The following is a 23,240-nucleotide window of genomic DNA, read 5'->3' as shown; positions in this document are numbered from 1 at the left end:
TCCCAGGTGTCGGGTCCCCAATTTACGTATGGACCCGATACCTAGCAGCGGGAAGAAGATTATAGGCACTTAACTGCTTGTTAACAGGCAGTTAAGAGGCTTTTTGCAATTTTGACAGGTCTACTGCGGGCTTCCCGACGTCCGGACACCACGCCAGGTAAGTGTGGCGTGCTGTGGGCCTACTGTAATGTTTGTGCATTGATGACAGCTGCAGAGCGGTGTGAAGGATCCAATGGTACACTGGTGAGTTTCAGAGGTAAAAAAATGTTGGGAAATTCATTTTTAATGTATTTAGGCCAAGAAATTGGGTTTTGGCTTAGCCAGGGCTTTAGCGCCGGAAATTAGTGCCGGCGCTAAGTCCCCTGCGCGCGCCAAAAATTCAGTGGCGCCGCGCCCAAACGGCTGCCGGCGCTACTGAAGGGTCTTAGCGCCTGGAAAAGGGCGCTAACTGCCGTTTCGCGCCGCAATTCCGGTGCTGTGGCACCCGATGCGGTGCGGCAGGCTGGGGAAGTGCAGGCCTCCTCCTTCCGTTAAGGAGGAGCTGCCTGCACCCGGCCACGGCCCGCGCAAATCTGCTTAAAAATGAGCCCGGCACCTCGGACAAGTGCCGGGCTTGCATCTGTTCCGGGGTGGGGGGGGGGGGGGAAGAGAAGTCCGGGGAGGGAGCTGCGGGCAGGCGGCCGGCGGGAAAGCGGCCGGCCGCCGCGGGGCCTTTAATGCGCCGGCGCTAACTGCAGTAAGGCACCTCTGACAAAACGCTGGTTGCAGCTGCCACGGGCGAGGCGGCCGCAACTCAATTTCGGAGTTCGGGCGGGTTACCACGGCAACTGGGACGCTGCGCACACCGATGACGTCATCGGTGCCGGCGCAGCGCTACCGGAGCAACGCCGATTTAGGGCCCCAGGGAATTTCACTACTGGCCATAACTCCGGCGCAAGGCCCTCTAGCGCCTCAAATGAGGCGCTAAGGCTACTGAATTTTCAGCCGTTAGACTTTTCTGTAGGTGACAAGTTTTGAATTGTTTGTGTAGTCCTACCTCATTGGGAGAACCTCTCACCAGTGATGGATCGCTTCTGTAACCTCACCTGCAGCTGCCATCTATTCTAGCCTAAGGAGGGCATCACTGGAGAGCCTGGGTGCAAGCGCTCACCTTTGTACAGTGATCGTCAGTGTTTGCAGCACCTCAATGCTGTTAAACACAGAAAAATCAGCTGTCAAAAAAAAGTGTGGCCCCTTTAAGAAAACCAGCAGATGACACGTCATCAACTGACGTCATCTGACACCGGCTTTCTCTTAATTGGCCAGCAAGCCCACAGGGCCAATTGACGCAAAATAGCGTCTGTGCGTCGGACGTCGTTGGGGGCGGGATTGGAACCCGGAATGCAGCTGTCCCGCCCCCAAGCCGCATCAAGAGGAAAAATCGCAGCCCTAGTGTTAGTTGGACTTTGGCTATCCTGCAGTTATAGTTTAACTTAAAATAGTGCTCTAGATTTACCTTTTCTATTCCACTTAGTATCTTATATACCTAGGGTTGCCAGCTCTGGTTTGACGAATTCCTGGAGATCTGATCATGTGACATTTGATCACATGGCATTCAAACACGCGACACTGCTCATGTGATGCTTAATCACATGACATTTGATCACATGACATTTGCCTACAGTTTGCAAATGTTAATTGCATTTCCTTTAGTTGAGTGCCTCATCATCAAGCCCCGAATAAAATTTGACTTTTTGTTTTATAGTGAGATGACTGACATAATTGATAAATCAAAGAAAGAGCACAAAAGAAGAGACAGATTTAAGGATAAAGAAACTACTTCTGTGATGTTTCTACAGTATCGTCTGCATTGAGGAACACCAAGTCAATATCATTGATTCAACAAAAAACATCAATAGAAGTAACTGCTAACTAAAGTTTTTGTACAAAGTTATGACTTTTTACAATACACAGAAAGTTATAAAAATAATATAGAAAACCAAATCCAAACTTAAATTCAATTCAGTAACTCCCACACCCCACCGGGGAGGTGAGGCTCCGTCTTCAGGAAGAAGCACCAAAGCTGCCTGACTCCCTGAACAAAACACATTAGCCCAAAATTTGCGGTCAAAGGCTTCCGATCTGCAAAAAATCTACAAATTTATCTGGTGGTCCGGGAGGTTCGTAGATTCGCGCTCCTGGGCCTCTCCGGGTACCCGTGGGTAGAGGCCCACATATCCCAGGGGTGCACGTGGTTCGCAAGCACCCCTGGGATCACGTGGGCCAGCCCAACCAATGAAAGAAGGGAAATCCCCATTTACACTTATGGGAGCTCCATACATACGAATGGGGATCACTTAAATACACTAACACATGAAATTATTTTTACAAATTACATTTTTTAAATTAATTAAAATGCCATTTAATTAAATATTTTAAACAAAAATAAAAAATTTTGAAAAAAAATGATTGGCCCAAAATTTGCGGTCAGAGGCTTCCCACAGGTGGACGCCTCCGACCTGCAAAAAATCTACAAATTTACCTGGTGGTCCAGGAGGTACGGAGATTTGTGCTCCTGGGGCTCCCCGGGTAGAGGCCAACGTATGTCAGGGGTGCACACGGTTAACAAGCACTCCTGGGATCACACGTGGGTCGGCCCAACCAATAGAAGAAGGGAATTCCCCATTCATACTTATGGGAGTTCCGTACAAACAGAATCCCCATAAGTATGAATGGGGATCACTTAAAAAAATACACAAACACATGAAATATTTTTTTTAATTACCTATTTAAAATTAATTAAAATGCCATTTAATTAAATATTTTAAACAAAAATTAAATCTTTTGGAAAAAATGTATATGTTTTAATGGGGCTAAAAATAAACTTACCTGATTGGACAGGGTTTTTAAAGTATAAATGAGTGATAAAATATTATTTTTCTACTTTTTAAAACTCTTGCTCCTGGTAAAAGCAGATCTTATGCCTGGAACTTGCGCGATCCCTACGGGTGCGTGCGCACCTTGTACGCACCCGTAGGGGCCGCAAATTACGGCCCGTTATACAACAGCGCATATCACAGGCCAGCATGAACTCTCCCTCCCTCTCCCAGTTTGTGTTGCTCTACCCCTCCCTCTCCCAGTTTCTGTTGCTCTACCCCTCCCTCTCCCAGTTTGTGTTGCTCTACCCCTCCCTCTCCCAGTTTGTGTTTCTCTCTCTCTCCCTCCCTCTCCCAATTTGGCTGGGAGGAAGAATTTTCAGCATGGCAGCAGCTCTGGAAGGGTTGCTAGTCATCTTTAAAGCTTCTTGCTGCATTTAGTAAAGATTTTTTTTACAAATGAGAGAGAACTGGCTCTTTTCAAGAAGAAATATTGGAGGTTTTAATGCAGCAGGTGCAGCAAAGAGGGAGGCACTCTTTGGACTGGAAGACCACCCTCCAGTGAGAGCAGAAATTCAAGCTAGAAGAAGACTAGAAGTAGCAGAGATTGTGGAGTCTCCTAGCATGTAATCTAGACAGCCATTCCAGTGCAGTACTAAAAGAATTGTTGGGATTGTCAACTTGTAGATGATATTTTAAACCAAGGTGGACATAAAAGATCCATGGCACTATTTAAAGAAGAGCAGAGAGTTCTCCTAGTGTCTTGGTCAACTCCCTTCCTAACCAACACGACCGAAAAGAAAACATTAACTGGCCATTCTTGGCTTTTGGCTTTGGAATCTTGGCTTTTATTGAAAGGAGTATAAAAGCAGGGAAGTCTTGCTTCAGTTATACAGGGTACTGGTGAGGCCACACCTGGAATACTGTGTACAGTTTTGGTTTCCATATTTAAGAAAAGATATACTTGCTCTCGAGGCAGTTCAGAGAAGGTTCACTCGGTTGATTCCGGAGATGAGGGGGTTGACTTATGAGGAAAGGTTGAGTAGGTTGGGACTCTACTCATTGGAATTCAGAAGAATGAGAGGCGATCTTATCGAAACATAAGATTGTGAGGGGGCTTGATTGGGTGGATGCGGGGAGGATGTTTCCACTGATGGGTGAGACTAGAACTAGGGGGCATAATCTTAGAATAAGGGGCTGCCCTTTCAAAACTGAGATGAGGAGAAACTTCTTCACTCAGAGGGTAGTAAATCTATGGAATTTGCTACCTCAGAGCTGTGGAAGCTGCAACATTAAATAAATTGAAAACGGAGATAGACAGTTTCCTAGCTGATAAGGGAATTAGGGGTTACAGGGAGTTGGCAGGGAAGTGGACGTGAGTCTAGGTTTGGATCAGCCATGATCCTATTGAATGGCGGAGCAGGCCCGAGGGGCCGTATGGCCTACTCCTACTCCTGCTCCTACTACTTATGTTCTTATTCACCCATTTGCTACTTGTGGGACCTTAGTGTACACATTGGCTGCCACTTTTTCCTACAGAACAACTGTGACTATACTTCAAAAAAATAATTAATTGGATGTGAAGTGCTTTGAGATGTGCTTAGGTGCTATATAAATACAGATTATTTCATTCTTTGCACTCTGAATTCGGGGTTGCCCTGCACTATAGTTTCTCAGCTGAAAAAAAAGCTAGCTTCCTCTAAATTGATGACCCAAAGCTACTGAATTATGAATCCATCCAAGTAAACAGAAATGTGATTATCGGATGACACTCGAGACAAAAAGCATTTCTCCGTTCTTCCAGTGGTCTGGGGGATAAAAGCCCCAATTAGTGTAGCACTATACAGACCAAGAAGTTCCAGATTCCAGTCCTGGTGCTGCAGTCTCAGCACCCCTGAGGTAGGGAGGGGAAAATAATCCGGTCAGGGCTTCCATTCTTGATTGCAAATGTGCATGAAAATCAGGTGGGGACCAGGTTTGGTGGTGATCCCATCACAGTTAAATATCCCACTAACACCAAGGGGTCGATTTTCATTGACCCGTGGAGTCGGGTTTGGAGGCATGCGGGGGGTTAAAGTCCCGAATTCGGGGGTCCTGACACCATCCTGCCCCCAACCCGCCTCCATGTAAGTTTCAAAGGAGGCGGGTACCTGCCCCGCACTGGGACCCGCCTACCCGAGGCGGGAAGGGATTAGTGCCAATTAACTGCCTGGTAACAGGTAGTTAACAGGCAGTTTTTAGCCTAATCCCTATTTTAAAGCTTGAAGTGTGGGATTCCCGACGGCTCCAAACCACGCCAAGTTAGAGGAGTCGGGCCGTCGGGTTGAAGGACTTGGAGGGGGTCAAGAAGTTGTTGTTTAGGTGAGTGTGTTTGGTGTGTCTAAAGTGTGTAAAGAAGTTTAAATTACCTGTACTTACCTTTTAAGCCTTCCTTCCTCTAGGTTTCGGGAGTCCATCATCTAACCGGCACAGAAAGCAGAATGGCTGCGATCTGTCAAAAGTGACAGCCTGCAGCTTTCTGTGCCGGTGAGATTTCTAACTGAGTCTGTGTAGAAGGACTCATGTTAGAAGTAAGACTGTCAGTGTTTGACAGCTTCAAACAGCTGTGAAACACTGATATTTCATCTGTCAAAACGTCTTGACAGATGAAATGTCAATCTGTGATGTCACCTGTTGCCGGGTGGCCCTTAATTGGCCTGCTGAGCCCGCTGGGCGGGCTCAACAAGGTCAATCAAGTTAAAATCGCGTGGATTGGCCGCATCTCGATGGAGGCGGGACTACAACCCTGAAAGTTGTAGTCCGGCCTCCTTCCTGACCTCTGAATGAAAATCACCCCCCAAGTGTCTTGGCTTACAGATGTAGAATAGGCACTTGGGTGAGACATTAGAGAGCTGTTGGCACCCATATAACTTTACCCTAGCAAAATTCAATGCGTTCAAGAGAGGGAAGAGAAAAAGGGGAGGTAATTAGTGGAATATAAAACAAATATCTAAGTTCTTACCTGGTAGTTATTGTCCATTGGTTCTACCACAGGTCTGCTCATTCTTTTCAACATGAAGGCATAACAGACACAAATTGTGATCAGGGGTAATAGATACATAGCCAAAAAAGTGTAGAGAATATAGGCCTGCTGATCATGGACTGATGGAAATGACTCAGTACAGTAGATCTGTGGTCCATACCAATAGCCTGTGTCCAGTTTTTGGAACATTGCAACAGGAATGGATAGAACAAGTGACCCTGTCAAGTGCATGCAAAAAGAAAAGAATTGTCAAATTATTTTTCAGACTGCTCAGAATACTATAAACTTTGAAGATTACATTTGTTGACCATGAAAACAAACTGAATTATGCATAATATTTTCCATTGTTCTTTAATGACAACAGCAAAGGTGAATGTTAAAACCGGCTGAAAATTAGGAATAAGCTGAAACCACCATTTCTTTACTATTTACGTATATAGTTTCTTTAACAAACAAAATTTTCCATGGCACTTTACAAGGAATAATAAGTTGAATATATATATAATCATGCAAAATTGCATTCTAGCTATCAGTTCAAGGAGACACTGTGGTAAATTTCTGTCTTTAAGGCAAGGCCTGAAATCTGACGGAATGGATCGGTCACCTGTTATAGAATGTATAACAGGTGGGAAATCCACTCCACCAGAATATCCCCTATATGTGGTGAAGACAAAAAATTTACTCATTGTATCAAACTTCATCATTTCTTACAAAATGGACATCACCTAATTATTGAAAAGGATACAATTAAAGTACTATTTATTATAAACCACTTATTTCTGTCTTAAACAAGCATTTCCTCCATTATTCACCAAAAATGCACATAATGTCTGACTAATTGGATGATTCAGTTCTTGCTTGGTAATATCAGTGCACAAAGTAATTACAGTATTCCAAAGCCACCTTTCAATAAAAAATAAAAGGTTCTTATAGGAAACAATTAAGAATGCTGGATCATCAACATAATTTATAAAACTAAACAAAGCAGGTAAGAAAAATACATTTAAAAGAAATGGCTTTGCATACAATATTATAATCAGGACAGACAATGTAGTTGGTAAGGAGAATGAAAAGAAACGGTGAGAGGGAGGAGAAAAATGAGCTGCAGACAAATATGTTATGTTCACAAGAAGAGAGTCTTACCTATCCAAGTGCCCACACTGATTGCCATAGCAACTCTGGGTGTACGGTGACGGAGTGACTGCAGTGGGTACACGGTGGCATAGTAACGGTCGACACTCATGGCAGTGAGAGTGATGCAAGTGGCCTGAACAGTAACCTGGAAAGATATATGAGAGGAAGAGAAAGAGATTGGAATTAACAAATGATCAAGCGATCGCAAGTAATATGTACAATATAGTGAAAACAGAGAGTGGACTGAAAACTCAAAAGGTAGCACTGTAAACGTAATGTTAAGCGACCAATTGATTGCAATGGGGCTGGACATAAATTTACGTGACACTAAGAAATCCCAATCATCAGTCTATTAGGTAAAAATATTCTCCCCATCACTGGGCAAGATCTCGGCCTTAAACCTCCCCCATCAACATTTTGCCCTCCAGAATTCTCCTCCCCACAGTGAGCAAGTTTTTCACCTTTAACAACAACAACAATTTGCATTTTTTGTCGCATTTTTAACATAGAAAAACATCCCAAGAAGCTTCACAGATGCATAATCAAAAAAAGTGATACCAGGCCAAAGAAGGAGATATTAGCAAGGTTGACCAAGAGCTTAGTCAAGAAGGATGATTTTAAGCAGGGTCTTCTAGGAGGAGAGGAAGGGGGAGAGGCTGAGGCGTTTAGGGAGGGAATTCCAGAGCTGAGGTCTAGGTGGCTGAAGGCACTGCCACCAATATCGGGATGAAGGGAGGGGTGATGCACAAGAGGCCAGAGTTCTGAGGGGGGAGAGGTTTGTATTGCTGCAGGAGGATACAGAGATAGGGAGGGGTGAGGCCATGAAGAGACTTAAAAATGAGGATGGAAATTTTAAGTTTGAGGCATTGGGTGGACTGGGAACCAATTTAGATCAGCAAAGACTGGAACATTGTGCGGGATAGGGTATGGGAAGTAGAGTTTTGGATGTGCCGAGTGTGCAGGATGGTAGGCCAGCCAGGAAAGCATTGGAATAGTCATTTCCAGAGGTGACAAAGACATGAACAAGGGTTTCTGCAGCAAATGGACTGACATAGGTGCGGAGGCAGGCGATGTTATCAAGGCCATCTTTCTAATGGAGAGGATATGGGGTCAGAAGCTCAGCTCACGGTCAAATAGAATGCCAAGGTTGCAAACAGTCTGATTTAGCCTGAAATAGTGGCCAGGGAGAGGGAATGGAACTGGAGGCAAGGGTGTGGAGTTTGTGGTGGAGGCTGAAGACAATGGCTTTGATCTCCAATGTTTAGTTGGAAAAAATTGTGGCTCATTAAAGAACTGGATGTCAGAGAAGCAGTCTCACAGCACAGAAACAGTAGAAGGGTTGAGGGGTTGTGGAGAGGTAGAGCTGGGTGTCATCACATATAGAAGCTGACCCCCTTGTCAGTGGAAGAAGTTGCTTAGGGTCAGCATGGAGATGAGGAAGAGGAGTGGGCTAAGGATTGATCCTTGAAATACTCAGGAGGTAACAGATTGGGGACAGGAAGCAAAGCCATTGCTGGAGATGATTTTGCTGCATTCCGATACAGGTAGACTACCTTTTATCCGAACTTCCGAAAACCGAAACCCTCTAAAAACCGAAGGTTTTTTCGTTCAGCGTAAGTCGTGCGCACGACATGATCAGAGTGGCGCACGACCCCGACCCCCGCCGACAACCCCCCGCGGACCCCCACCGACCCCCCCGCCGACCCCGACCCCCCCGCGGACCCCGACTCCCGCCGACCCCCCCGCGGACCCCTGCCGACCCCCCCGCCGACCCCCCCCGCGGACCCCCGCCGACCCCCCCCGCCAACCCCGACTCCTGCCGACCCCCCCACGGACCCCCGCCGACCCCGACTCCCGCCGACCCCCCCGCCGACCCCCGCCGACCCCCCCGCCGACCCCGACTCCCGCCGACCCCCCCCGCCGACCCCGACCCCCGCCGACCCCCACCGACGACCTCCACCCCCGACCCCCCGCCGACCCCCCCGCGGACCCCCACCGACCCCCCCGCCGACCCTGACCCCCGCCGACCCACCCCCGACAAATTTCCCAGTCTTATAAAATATCTTCCGAAATCCGAAATTTTCCGAAAACCGAAACACGGCTGGTCCCGAGGTTTTCGGATAAAGGATAGTCTACCTGTACTAAGATTGGAACCAAACAAGGTTGATAATGGGGGCAAGGCATTGGTGTAGGATAGTATGGTTAACCATGTCAAAGTTTGCAGCGAGGGCGAGGAGGACAAGGAGGGTTAATGCAGCACGGTCACAGTCATAGGGGATGTTAAAGAAGGGATTAATACAAGTGCAATGAAGGATATTAGCTCTGATGATGTGGAATCTGTATGGGTAGAATTGAGAAATACTAAAGGGGAAAAAAACATTAGTGGGAGTGGTATATAGACCTCCAAACAGTAAGGCGGAGGTTGGGGATGGCATTAAAAGGGAAATTAAAGAAGTGTGCAATAAGGGCACAGCAGTCATCATGGGTGACTTTAATCTACATATAGATTGGGCCAACCAAATTAGTAACAATACTGTGGAGGAGGAATTCCTGGAGTGTTTACGGGATGGTTTCCTGGACCAATATGTCGAGGAACCAACCAGAGATCAGGCCATCTTAGACTGGGTATTATGTAACGAGAAAGGATTAATTAGCAATCTTGTTGTACGAGGCCCCTTGGGTCGAAGCGATCATAATATGATCGAATTCTTCATTAAGATGGAGAATGAAGTAGTTGACCCAGAGACAAGGGTCCTCAATTTAAATAAAGGAAACTACGATGGTCTGAGGAGCGAGTTGAGTAGGATTGATTGGGGAATGGCGCTCAAAGGGTTGACGGTGGATAGGCAATGGCAAACATTCAAAGACCGAATGGATGAGCTACAGAATTTGTTCATCCCAGTTTGGCATAAAAATAAAACAAAAAAGGTGACTCAACCGTGGCTAACAAGGGAAATTAGGGATAGCATAAGATCCAAGGAGAGGACATATAAATTGGCTAGAAAAAGCAATAATCCTGAGGATTGGGAGCAGTTTAGGATTCAACAAAGGAGGACAAAGGGATTAATTAAGAAAGGGAAAATAGAATATGAGAGTAAGCTAGCTGGGAACATAAAAACTGACTGTAAAAGCTTTTATAGATATGTGAAGGGAAAAAGATTGGTGAAGTCAAGCATAGGTCCCTTACAGTCAGAATCAGGGGAATTTATAATGGGAAAAAAAGAAATGGCAGACCAACTAAATACATACTTTGGTTCTGTCTTCACAAAGGAGGACACAAATAACCTCCCAGAGATGCCGGGGAACATAGGGTCTAATGAGAGGGAGGAACTGAAAGAAATCAGTATTTGTAGGGAAATGGTGTTAGGAAAATTGATGGGACTGAAGGCCGATAAATCCCCAGGGCCTGATGGTCTACATCCCAGGGTACTTAAGGAAGTGGCCCTAGAGATAGTAGATGCATTGCTGGTCATCTTCCAGAACTCGATAGACTCTGGAACAGTACCCATGGATTGGAGGGTAGCTAATGTTACCCCACTATTCAAAAAAGGTGGTAGAGAAAAAGCAGGGAATTATAGACCGGTAAGCCTGACATCGGTAGTGGGGAAAATGCTAGAGTCTATTATAAAAGATGTAATAGCAGAGCACTTGGAAAGCAGTGACAGGATCGGACAAAGTCAACATGGATTTACAAAAGGTAAATCATGCTTGACTAATCTACTGGAATTTTTTGAGGATGTAACTGGTAAAATAGATAAGGGAGAACCAGTGGATGTGGTGTATTTGGACTTTCAGAAGGCTTTCAATAAGGTCCCACATAAGAGATTAGCGTGCAAAATTAAGGCACATGGGATCGGGGGCAAGGTATTGACTTGGATAGAGAACTGGTTGGCAGACAGAAAGCAAAGAGTTGGAATAAACGGGTCATTTTCCGAGTGGCAGGCAGTGACTAGTGGGGTACCACAAGGATCGGTCCTAGGACCCCAGCTGTACACAATATATATTAATGATCTGGACGAGGGAATTGGATGTAATATCTCCAAATTTGCAGACGACACAAAGCTGAGTGGGAGGGTAAGCTGTGAGGAGGATGTCGTGAAACTCCAGTACGATTTGGACAGGTTGGGTGATTGGGCAGAAACATGGCAAATGCACTATAATGTGGATAAATGTGAGGTTATCCACTTTGGTGGCAAAAACAGGAAGGCAGATTATTATTTGAATGGCAATAGATTGGGAGAAGGGGAAGTGCAAAGAGACCTGGGTGTTATTGTGCACCAGTCGCTGAAGGTAAGCATGCAGGTGCAGCAGGCGGTTAAGAAGGCAAATGGTATGTTGGCCTTCGTAGCAAGAGGGTTCGAGTACAAGAACAAGGATGTCTTGCTGCAGTTGTGCAGGGCCTTGGTGAGACCGCACCTTGAGTATTGTGTGCAGTTTTGGTCACCTTACCTGAGGAAGGACGTTCTTGCCATGGAGGGAGTGCAGCGAAGATTCACCAGGCTGATACCTGGGATGGCAGGAATGACGTACGAGGAGAGATTGTGTCGATTGGGCTTATACTCACTGGAGTTTAGAAGATTGAGAGGGGATCTCATCGAAACCTATAAAATTCTGTCAGGTCTGGACAGACTAGATGCAGAAAGGATGTTTCTGATGGCCGGGGAGTCCAGAACCAGGGGTCATAGTCTAAGGATAAGGGGTAAGCCATTTAGGACTGAAAGGAGGAGGAATTTCTTCACCCAGAGAGTGGTGAACCTGTGGAATTCTCTGCCACAGAGGGTGGTGGAGGCCAGTTCATTAAATATATTCAAGAAAGAGTTGGATATATTTCTTGAGGCTAAAGGGATCAAGGGATATGGGGAGAAGGCAGGGACAGGGTACTGAATTTGGATGATCAGCCATGATCACATTGAATGGCGGAGCAGGCTCGAAGGGCCGAATGGCCTACTCCTGCTCCTATCTTCTATGTTTCTATGTCATTTGTGACTTTGGCTAGGGCCCTTTCAATGATGTGGGAGAAGCACAAAACCTAATTCAGCAAGATTTTGCCTCCCTGGCTCCCACTTTCAGCAAGATTTCAACCCTTAATCCCGAAGCAAGATTTCAGCTCGCTGCCCCCCACCCACCCACCCACCCAATAAGATTTGGGACTACCGAGGAACAGGAATTTGACCCATTGCACCCCCTTCCCCACTGTCTATATTTCTCCTCCCTTGATGGCTTGTTGTTCTTGCCTCTGTCCCCTTGCTGATCTGAAATCCCCTTCTTCAGCAGTCCCATTTTCTCTTGCCCTTACCCTTTTCCCACCTTCCTCTTCATCACCTCCTCCTCCTCTGCTTTCCTTAGTCCCCTCCTCTCCTCCCTGGTCTTCTTTCCTCTCTTCCACTCCCCATGCCTCCTCTCCTTTCCTCTCCTGCTTCCCATCCTGTCCTGCATTTCTCTTCCCCACCTCCCTGCTCCCCTACGTTGGTTCCATTATCCTCTACCGTCTAACCCTGCTTGACCTGAAAAATTCTAATCAGCCTCGACTACCCTTGTGCAATGTTATGGAAGATAGATTGGAATTTGTAAAAGATTTAAATAGCTACATATGCACTGAGAGTTGCCATGCATGTTTTAATCACTGGTCTTTAGTTTTCTATAAGCGTGCTGTATGGAATCGAAAATGAAATTACCCAAATTAGGCTACTTTGGCATTTTTTTTGTGAATTTCCCTATACAAACCTCCTCTAATGAGATTTTCTCAGGAATTTAGGCAAGTGGTTTACATAGAATTATAGAAATTTACAGCACGGAAGGAGGCCATTTCGGTCCATTGTGTCCAGACCGGCCGACAAAGAGCTATCCAGCTTAATCCCACTTTCCAGCTCTTGGTCCGTAGCCCTGTAGGTTACAGCACTTCAAGGTGTACATCCAAGCACTTTTTAAATGTGGTGAGGGTTTCTGCCTCTACCACCCTTTCAGGCAGTGAGGCATGTGTGCTTTATTTAATTAGAAAATTATGCATAAATGTGTAAAGAAACCATGTGCCAATGGATTTGTGCATCAAGTCCCAATCCAGGATTTGAGTACATAAACTAGGCTGACACTGAAGTGGAGGTGCCATTCTTCAGATAATCATTAAAGGTCCCTGGCCCAATTCAAAGAATGAGTTGCAATGAGCAACCCAACATAAGAACAGAAGAAATAGGAGCAGGAGTAGGCCATATGGCCCATTGAGCCTACTCTGCCATTCAATAAGATCATGGCTGAACTTCTACATCAACACCATTATCCTGCCCTATCCCCCATATCCCTCGATTCCTTTAATGCCCCAAAATCTATTGATCTTGAATATGCTCATCGACTGAGAATATAGGTCCATTCTACTCAATCTCTTCTCATAGGACAGCCCTCTCATCCCAGAAATCAATCTAGTGAACCTTCGTTGCACCCTCTCTGAAGCAAGTCTATCTTTCCTTCGGGAAGGAGACCAAAACTGTACACAGTACTCCAGATGTGGTCTCACCAAAGCCCTATATAATTTCAGTAAGTCTTCTTTACTCTTATACTCCAACCCCCTTGCATTAAAGGCTAACATACCATCTGCCTTCCTAATTGCTTGCACTACCTGCACATTCTGTGATTCATGTACAAAGACCCCCAAATCCCTCTGAATATCAACATTTACTAGTCTCTCACCTTTTGAAAAATATTCTGCTTTTCCATTCTTCCTACCAAAGTGGATAATTTCACACATCCCCACATTATACTCCATTTACCACCTTCTTGCCCAATCACTTAACTGGTCTATATCCCTTTACAGCCTCTTTACGTCCTCCTCACAGCTTACTTACCCTAGCTTGTATCATCAGTAAACTTGGATATATTACACTTGGTCCCCTCATCTAAGTCATTGATATAGATTGTAAATATCTTTGGCCTAAGCACGGATCCTTGTGGCACTCCACTAGTTACACCCGGCCATCCCGAAAATGACCCATTTATTCCTACTATCTGTTTTCTGTCCGTTAACCAATCCTCAATCCAGGCTAATATATTACCACCAATTCCATGAGCCCTAATCTTGTGTGGCACCTTATCGAATGCCTTCTGAAAATTCAAATATATTACATCCACTGCTTCCCCTTTATTATGAGGGGCCTAGGTAGAGTGGATAGGAAGGACCTATTTCCCTTAGCAGAGAGGTCAATAACCAGGAGGCATAGAATGGTTACAGCACGGAAGACAACCATTCGCCGGCTGAGCCCCTGCCGACTCTCAGCTAGGCCCACTCCCCTGCCCTTTCCCCATAGCCCGGCAAATATTTTTCCTTCAGATGCTTATTCAACTGCCTTTTGAAAGATAAGACTGAGTCAGCCTCCGCCACCCTTTTAGGAAGTGCATTCCAGATCTTAACCACTTGCTACGTAAAAAAGTTTTTCCTTACGTCGCCTTTGGTTCTTTTGCCAATCACCTTAAATCCGTGTCCTTTGGTTCTTGACCCTTCTGCCAATGGGAACAGTTTCTCTCTATCTATTCTGTCTAGACGCCTCATGATTTTGAGCACCTCTATCAAATCTCCTCTCAATCTTCTCTGCTCCAGGGAGAATAACCCCAGCTTCTCCAGTCTATCAACATAACTGAAGTCCCTCATCCCTGGAATCATTCTTGTAAATCTTTTCTGCACCTTCTCTAAGGCCTTCAAATCTTTCCTAAAGTGCGGTGCCCAGAATTGGACACAGTACTCTAGTTGGGGCCAAACCAGTGTTTTATATAGGTTCATCATAATTTCCACGTTTTTGTACTCTATACCTCTATTTATGAAGCCCAGGATCCTGTAAGCTTTTTTAACTGCTTTTTCAAACTGCCCTGCCACTTTCAACGATTTGTGCACACATACCCCCAGATCTCTGTTCGTGCACCCCCTTTAGGATTGTACCATTTAGTTTATATGTCCTTTCCCCATTCTGTCTACCAAAATGTATCACTTCACACTTTTCTGCATTAAATTTCATCTGCCACGTGTCTGCCCATTTCACCAGCCTGACTATGTCTTCCTGAAGTCTATCACTCTCCTCCTCACTGTTCACTATACTTTCAAGTTTTGTGTCATCTGAAAAATTTGAAATTGTGCCCTGTACACCCAGGTTCAAGCCATTAATATATACCAATAAAAGCAGTGGTCCTAGAACCAACCCCCGGGGAACACCACTGTATACCTTCCTCCAGTCCGAAAAACAACCGTTCACCACTACTCTCTGTTTCCTGTCACTTAGCCAATTTCGTATCCATGCTGCCACTGTCCCTTTTATTCCATGGGCTTCAACTTTGCTGGCAAGCCTAATATGTGGCACTTTGTTGAACGCCTTTTGGAAATCCATGTACACTATGGCAACCGTATTATCCGCATCTCTGTTACCTCATTAAAAAACTCGATCAAGTTGGTAAAACACAATTTGCCTTTAACAAATTAGTGTTGACTTTCCTTAATTAATCCACACCTATCCAAGTGACTGTTAGTAATCGGGGATAAAATTGTTTAAAAGCTTCCCCACTACCAAGGTTAAACTGACTGGCCTATAGTTGCTGGGTTTATCTTTACACTCTTTTTTGAACAATGGTGTAACATTTGCAATTCTCCAGTCCTCTGGCACCACCCCCGCATCTATGGAGGATTGGAATATTATGGCCAGTACCTCTACGATTTCTGCCCTCAATTCCCTCAGCATCCTAGGATGCATCCCATCTGCTCCTGGTGATTTATCTGCTTATGTACAGCCAGTCTTTCTAATACCTCGTCTTTATCAATTTTTATCCTATCAAGTGTCTCCACTACCTCCTCCTTCGCTATGTCTATGGCAGCATCCTCTTCCTTGGTGAAGACAGATGCAAAGTACTCATTTAGTACCTCAGTCATACTCTCTGCCTCCATGCATAGGTCTCCTTTTTGGTACCTAATCAGCCCTATTATGTCCATGTGTAATTGAGACACGGACTGCAGGAGTTGGTTACAACAGGTCTTTACTGAGTGGAGACAAACTGGAACTAACTATGCAAAGTTACTACACAGGCTTATATACAGGGGTGGTCACTACTGGTACTGCAGTATACAGGGGCTGCAGAATATAGTTCCTTCTGCAAAGTACATACACTACAATTCCTCCCCTTTTAGCTAAACAGTACATAACATTCGATTAATAATTAAATAACATATTTACAATTACAGTTGTCATATACATTAGCTGAAGTTAAGCAATTAGAAGTTCAGTCTTTGAGGAGGCTTCCTGATTCTGTCTGGATAACGCCTCTTTGGGGTATCAGGTTCTTCTGGCAGAGTTGATTCGGAATCAACGTCATTGTTGGGTTCGTCTGCTTCCAATATTCCCAATTCTGAGGTAGATGCAATTGGTACTTCGGTTTCATCACCAGGTGTATCAGATTGTGGTGTGGAATTGACGTTTTCCAGTGACTCTAGAATCTGGTCAGCATGGTGTCTTACAATGCTCTCTCCAATGTCCACGGTATACATGAGAGGTCCTTGCCGTGTGCAGATCGTTCCTGGCTGCCATTTCTCTGTGCGGTAGTCCCGGGCCAAAGCTGGTTGATCTATCTTAAAACTCCTGGTCGGCCTTTCATTCATATTCTGAAACTGCCTGTTCTCCACATCTCTTCTGATGTTTGGCTTAACCAAATCCAAGCGGCATCGTAGTCTTCGATTGAAGAACATCATGGCTGGAGTTTGGTTGGTAACCGCATGTGTCGCATTCCGGTAGGCAAACAAGAAGTTATCCACCTTGTGTTGTAGGGGTATGTTTTCATTACACATTGCCTTGATAGCCTTCTTGAATGTTTGAACGAACCTCTCAGCCAATCCATTGGTGGCTGGATGATATGGGGCGGATGTGTAATGCTTAACACCATTGTTCTTTAAGAACCTCCGGAACTCTTCAGACACAAACTGTGGTCCATTGTCGGAGCAAATCTGTTCAGGCAGCCCATTTCTGGCGAATATGGTTCGTAAGACTGTGATAGTTTTTTCTGTGGTGGTTGAGGATATTTTTATTACCTCTGGCCACTTTGAATGTGTATCCACCGCAATTAAAAACATCGAGTCCATAAATGGACCAACAAAATCAATGTGTACCCTTTGCCATGGAGATGAGGGCCACTCCCATGGATGTAGAGGGGCTTGTGGTGGGGCGTTTTGGACCTTCTGGCATCCTGTATAGCTCTTGGTCATCTCTTCGATTTCTCTATCGATTCCCAGCCACCACACAAATGCTCTGGCTAAGTTCTTCATTTTTACCCCTCCCAGATGACCCTCATGAAGCTCATTGAGCACTCTATCCTTCAATTTGGGTGGAATTACTACTCTGGATCCACACATCAAGGTTCCTCTGCACACTGACAGCTGTTCTCTTCTCGGCGAGAATGCTGGCAACAGTGGTTCGCCATGTGCTGGCCATCCCTTCACCGTTAAATCATAGACCCTGGAGTGTGTCGGGTCATTTCGTGTTTCCTTTTCTATGTTTGCATTCGTCACAGGGAGACATTCGACTATGGTCGAGTGGAATAGCTCCACTGGATCCACTGCAGGTGCTTCTTCCACCGTCGGCAACGGTAGGCGCGACAATCCATCAGCATTCCCATGCTGTTTAGTTCCTTTGTACTCGATGTCATATTGGTGTGCCCCTAGGAAAAGGGACCACCTCTGTAGCCGTTGTGCAGTCATTATCGGGATGCCCTTCTGAGGGTTGAAAATGGAGACAAGAGGTTGATGATCAGTTAGTAGAGTAAATTTCTGACCGTGCAGGTAGTGATTGAACTTCTTCACCCCCCACACCAGGCTGAGGGCCTCTCTGTCAAAATCTGGGCGTAGTTACGCTCGGCTGAAGTTAACGAGCGTGACGCAAAAGCTATCAGCCTCTCTGAACCATCAAGGTACTGTGACAGTACCGCTCCAATGCCGTAGGGAGACGCATCACACGCCAGTCTTATCAGTAGTGATGGGTTGTAGTGAGCCAATACTTCTCTTGAAGTGATTAGGTCTTTACTCTTCTGAAAGGCCCGCTTACATTCATCGCTCCATTTCCATGCTACTGCAGTTTGTAGTAGGGCGTTCAGTGGGTGCAGAATTGTGGACAAATTCGGCAAAAACTTATGGTAGTAATTCACCAATCCGAGGAATGACCTCGGTTGCGACACATTTTCAGGCGCTGGAGCCTTAACTACCGCTTCAATTTTGTCAGGGGACTTATGTAACCCCTCTTCATCAATCACGTGGCCACAATACGATATCTGTATCTTAAAAAACTCGCACTTGGGGCAATTGGCTCGTAGCCCATGTTCTCTTAGTCTAGTGAGCACCTGCTCTAGGTTGGCAAGGTGTTCACTGTCATCTTCACCTGTCACTAGGATGTCGTCCAAGTAACACTGAGTCCCCGGAATCCCTTGCAAGACTTGTTCCATCACTCTTTGCCATATCGCCGGAGCTGATGCTACTCCGAATACCAGTCGATTATACTGGTAAAGACCTTTGTGAGTGTTTATCGTGAGATATTTCCTAGAGGATTCTTCAACCTCCATCTGCAAATATGCTTGTGCTAGGTCAATTTTTGTAAAATGCTTCCCTCCAGATAGTGAGGCGAAAATATCTTCTATCCTCAGGAGAGGATATTGTACTGTGTGAAGGACTGCGTTCACCGTCACCTTGAAGTCCCCACAGATGCGAACCTTCCTTGGCTCCTCAGACTTATTGTTTAACGTTTTCTTCATGACAGGAACGATGGGTGTCGCCCACTCGCTCCAGCCTACCTTAGATAACACGCCTGCATTCTCCAGATTCTCCAGCTCTGCCTCGACAGCTGGGCAAATTGCATATGGTACCGGTCTTGCTTTGAAAAACTTGGGAATTGCATTCTCTTCTATTTTTATCGAGGCGGTTACGCCTTTAAGCGTGCCCAGTTCTTGTTGAAATACCTCTTTGGCGTTAGCTAAGATTTTTGACAATCGTCCAGGTGTGACGTCATCATCCTTTTTACCAGCCACCGTCAGTGCCTGAATGGAGTGCCAGGCTAAACTTATCTTTCTGATCCATTCACGTCCCAATAACGGTGGTCCACCATCTTGCAGTATGTACAGATACAATTTCTGTATTTCCTTGCCGTTGTATTCGACAGGCATCCTTATTTTCCCTCTGGGGTATACTTTTTGCCCCGTATACGTCTTCAAGACAATGGATGTCTTTTTCAAGGGTATGTGTGAGAATAGCCGCTCGTAGTCTCGTCGATTCATGACGGTCAGGGCTGATCCTGTATCCAATTCCATTTTGACTTGGGGCCCTGCTATCGTGAGGGTGACCCAAATGGTTCGGTGATCCTCTTTTGCGATTACGTTGTGAAGTTTGAGACAGCTTAGTCTCTTGTTCCCGGATTCACTATCGCTCATCTGGTCTTCGGAACTACTGTCCGTCATCTTTTGTACTTTCCTGTACTGTTCCTTAGTAGCCTTTTTGTTGTCGTTAGTCTTCTTCCCAGGCCTGCAAACTCGTGCAATGTGTCCCATCTTTCCGCATTGCCTGCATATTTTGTCCTTGGACAAGCAGTCCTTCTGGTCATGGGTTGTTCTGCCGCAGCGATAACATTTTTCAAATCCCCGTGTCATTTCGTGGGTGCCGTATTCCTGTAGCTTTTGCTGTATTTCCGCAGCTCCCCTTGCTGCTGCTTCGTACGATACTGCCACGCTGAAAGCCTTATCTAGCGTCAGCTCTTTCTTTGAGAGTAACCTCTTATGGGTTCCTTCACTCAGGAGTCCACAGACAAATTTGTCCCGTAGAGTATCTGTCAGTCCTGCTCCGAACTGGCAGTGTTTTGATAGCTTGCGTAGTTCCGTAAGATAATCAGCATTGCTCTCATTTTTATGCTGATTTCTCCTGTGGAATTTAAATCTTTCTGCTATCAGCAGCGGAGTAGGATTTAGGTGTTCCTGTAGGATATCAACAATTTCGTTAAAACTCTTCGCCATCGGTTTGGCTGGAGTAATCAGGTTCCGCAATAGGCTGTACGTTCTTGCACCCATTAAGTTTAGTAGTACCGATGCCTTTTTCTCATCGGCTACTTCGTTTGCCTCGCAATATACTTCGACTCTTTCCACATACGTGGTCCAGTCTTCTATTACATTATCGAAGGTAGTGATATTGCCAGTCTTCGGCATCTTGGCAATCTAAGATGCCGCCTCCCGTGCTTTGCCTTCTTCCCTGATTTAACAAAATGGCGCCTCCCGCGCTTTCCGTCTTCTCCGCTGCTGCTAGCGCTGTTGCTGGCGTTTTATGCCTTGATGGCGACGCCCTATGGTCTTCACGCACTTCCCCCCGCGCTGCTGCTAACGCCGCTCTCCGCGGTTCCCGTGGCAAACTGCAGCTCCTCGCGGCTTTCTGCGCTTCTAATTTCTTTTATTTCCCCGTCGTCGGAGCAACCCTACGGGACACTTTCCTCCCTCTTCTCGGGTCTGTACGCTGCCCGGCTTCGTAGTACCGGCCGCGCCCTGTGTGCTCCACCCTCTCTCTCTCTCTCTCTCCTCTTCCCGACAACGCTGCTCGGCCCCGTTGAAAAGCCACCCGATCGAGCTCTAGCCCGCCGCAGCCCAGGAAGGATCAGTGTACTACCTGCCACCAGCCCGATTAGCTGGAACACCATCGACAGGATAACCAAGCCCCGCTCTTGTCAGCCTCTCCTGCAAATCATCAACTCCGATGAATCAGAGGTGGTTGCCCACGGTCGACGCCTGTTTCTTCTGTTTCTTTTTTTTTTCTTTCTTCCTTCTGGCCTCGACCTCTGACAACTTCGCTTCAGGGATGGATCCCCATGAGGTGGTGCAGACTGTAGGTAAGTTCGGATCTGCTCGTCGCCAGTATTATGTCCGTGTGCAATTGAGACACGGACTGCAGGAGTAGGTTACAACAGGTCTTTACTGAGTGGAGACAAACTGGAACTAACTATGCAAAGTTACTACACAGGCTTATATACAGGAGTGGTCACCACTGGTACTGCAGTATACAGGGGCTGCAGAATATAGTTCCTCTGCAAAGTACATACACTACAAGCCCTACCCCTCCTCTTACTACCGGTGATCAACCACCCACCAGACCGAAGGGTGTGTTGATGCGGGATCGGAGGACACAAGCACAGTCACAAGATTGGTCTATGGAAAACAGCAGTTAGCTGTGTTTTATTCTTAGAAAACGGGGAAAAAGGTTCACGTCTAGCAAAATCCAACAAACATATGACGTTCAAAAACAATAAGCCAGGGTTACTTTACCACTAGCTCTTCCTCCTCAGGTACTGGCCATATCCTGGCTTTCTCCTCAGGTACTGGCCTTATCCTGGCTTTCTCCTCAGGCTCTCAGAACTAAACAATGTACCACCCGGGTTCATCAACCCTCTCTGTGACAGCTGCCAGCCAGCCGGCCCTCAACGGCTGGCGTGGCGTGGCCTGGCCCGGCCCTGTGCCTCCTCTCAGGCTCTGGCCCTGAAGGGATGCACTAGTTTACCTTTTAACCTCCTGAGCTAATGGGTAGATTTGCCTCAGGTGTGTTGGAGGTGGGTGTGGCCTTCCTGAATTGGAGTAAGAGGGGGACTTTGTCTCCACCTGGTGGCCACATACCGTCCATCCACCAGTAAACCGCCCCCATAGCTCACATATCCACACCCACCTCCCCCCTCAGCACCGACCTCCGGGAAGGGGCGACACTATTGAAGCAGACCAAAGGGCCTCACATCAGCACCATTACATTAATATCACATCATCAACATTACGTTAATATCACGTCATCTTCACATTAATATCACTTTATCATTACATTAATTTCACATTATAACCTTAATATCACATCATCGTCATTCATCAACTGAGTTGCATCCAATTCAGAAAATACTTTTCTCTAAACTCTCCATCATACTTTCAGACTTCCCTTGACTGAAGGACTCTTCATCCAGTTCTGCTTCAGATGCTTCTCCATTTTTTCCCCAGATATCACGCTGTCAAAGTTGCTCTGAATGCCTTTCTGTGCAGTCACATTGTAATTAGGTCATTCCTTTTAGCCACGCTTCTTTAGTGAAAAATCCCATGTTTTGAACTTCCAGCTTCCATGCTAACACCAACATGATAATATTTTCGGGCTCCACGCCTATATCTTCACAAAACTTTTCTATTCCCTCAGGACCAACCACTTCATCTGTTCCTGCATATTCATAAAACCAAGCTAGGCACTTTTTGCTCTTCATTCAGCTCAGCCAGAAGCTCTACCATTTGAGCTAATTCCCCCACTCATGGAATTTCTGTAGCTCCTGTTCTCGGAGTTCAAATTCTCTTAACATTTTTGTTCTGTGTTCCCTGAATTCCTTCTCGGCCTCTTCTTTCTTCCAATTGGTTGCACACTGAATCCCTTTCTCTCATCAGCCTCTGCAATTGACCTTCAAGACAGGCAACATTCTCTGACAAACGGGACACCTTTAATGCCAACTCTTCTCTTTCGTTCCTCATTTCTTCATGCACAATTTTCTTGGCATTTGCAATTTTCCCTTGCTGACAAGCTAGCTCCCTTTCTAACCGCTCTTTCTGATGCAATAAATCAAATCAAATCAACTTTTATTGTCATTGTTAGTGCACAAGTGCAGTACAACGAAATGTAGGCTTGCGGCTCCAGAGAGTGTACATTTAGATTAAGACATTTAAACATTCAACATACATTTGGCTTGTAATACATTAACATAAACATAACCATAATAAAGTGCATTGGCAGATGTGCAGGCTTTAGAGTTTGTTTGTGGAGTTCAGTAGGATGACAGCCCTGGGAAAGAAGCTGTTCCTAAATCTGGTCGTACGGGTGCGAATGCATCTGTAGCGTCTCCCAGATGGCAGGAGGGCGAACAGACTGTGGCTGGGGTGGGTAGGGTCTTTGATGATGGGCCGTGACCTCCGTAGCCAGCGTTTCTGGTATATGTGCTCTATGGTCGGTAGCCGGGTGCCGGTAATGCGTTGGGCAGTTTTGACTACCCGCTGCAGGGCTTTCCGGTCATAGTAGCTACAGCTGCCATACCATACTGTGATACAGTTTGTCAGGATGCTCTCTATTGTGCAGTAGTAAAAGTTAGAGAGGATCAGGGGTGACAGGTTACATCCCTTCAGCCTCCTTAGGAAATATAGGCGCTGCTGGGCCTTCTTCACCAGAGAGGAGGTATTGAGGGACC

The 23,240-nt window shown here is 46.0% G+C and overlaps 1 protein-coding gene across 1 annotated transcript in view; it reads right to left on the bottom strand.

Moving 5' to 3' along the window:
* Positions 1–23,240, bottom strand: part of LOC147124337 (G protein-coupled receptor 54-like) — a 44,774-nt gene that overhangs the window by 7,919 nt on the left and 13,615 nt on the right. Inside the window, exons 3-4 of the mRNA XM_086005449.1 lie at positions 7,021–7,156; positions 5,857–6,095 (exon numbers count right to left, since the gene is read on the bottom strand). Of these exons, the coding sequence (XP_085861575.1) occupies positions 5,857–6,095; positions 7,021–7,156 (375 nt within the window). The remainder of the gene's footprint in view (positions 1–5,856; positions 6,096–7,020; positions 7,157–23,240) is intronic.

Source organism: Somniosus microcephalus, chromosome 1, assembly GCF_052327205.1.
Source record: "Somniosus microcephalus isolate GS21.2 chromosome 1, FLI_Smic_1.0, whole genome shotgun sequence".
Lineage (NCBI taxonomy): Eukaryota > Metazoa > Chordata > Chondrichthyes > Squaliformes > Somniosidae > Somniosus > Somniosus microcephalus.
The sequence above is the reverse complement of the archived record's forward strand: the minus strand, read 5'-3'. Positions and strand labels throughout refer to the sequence as shown.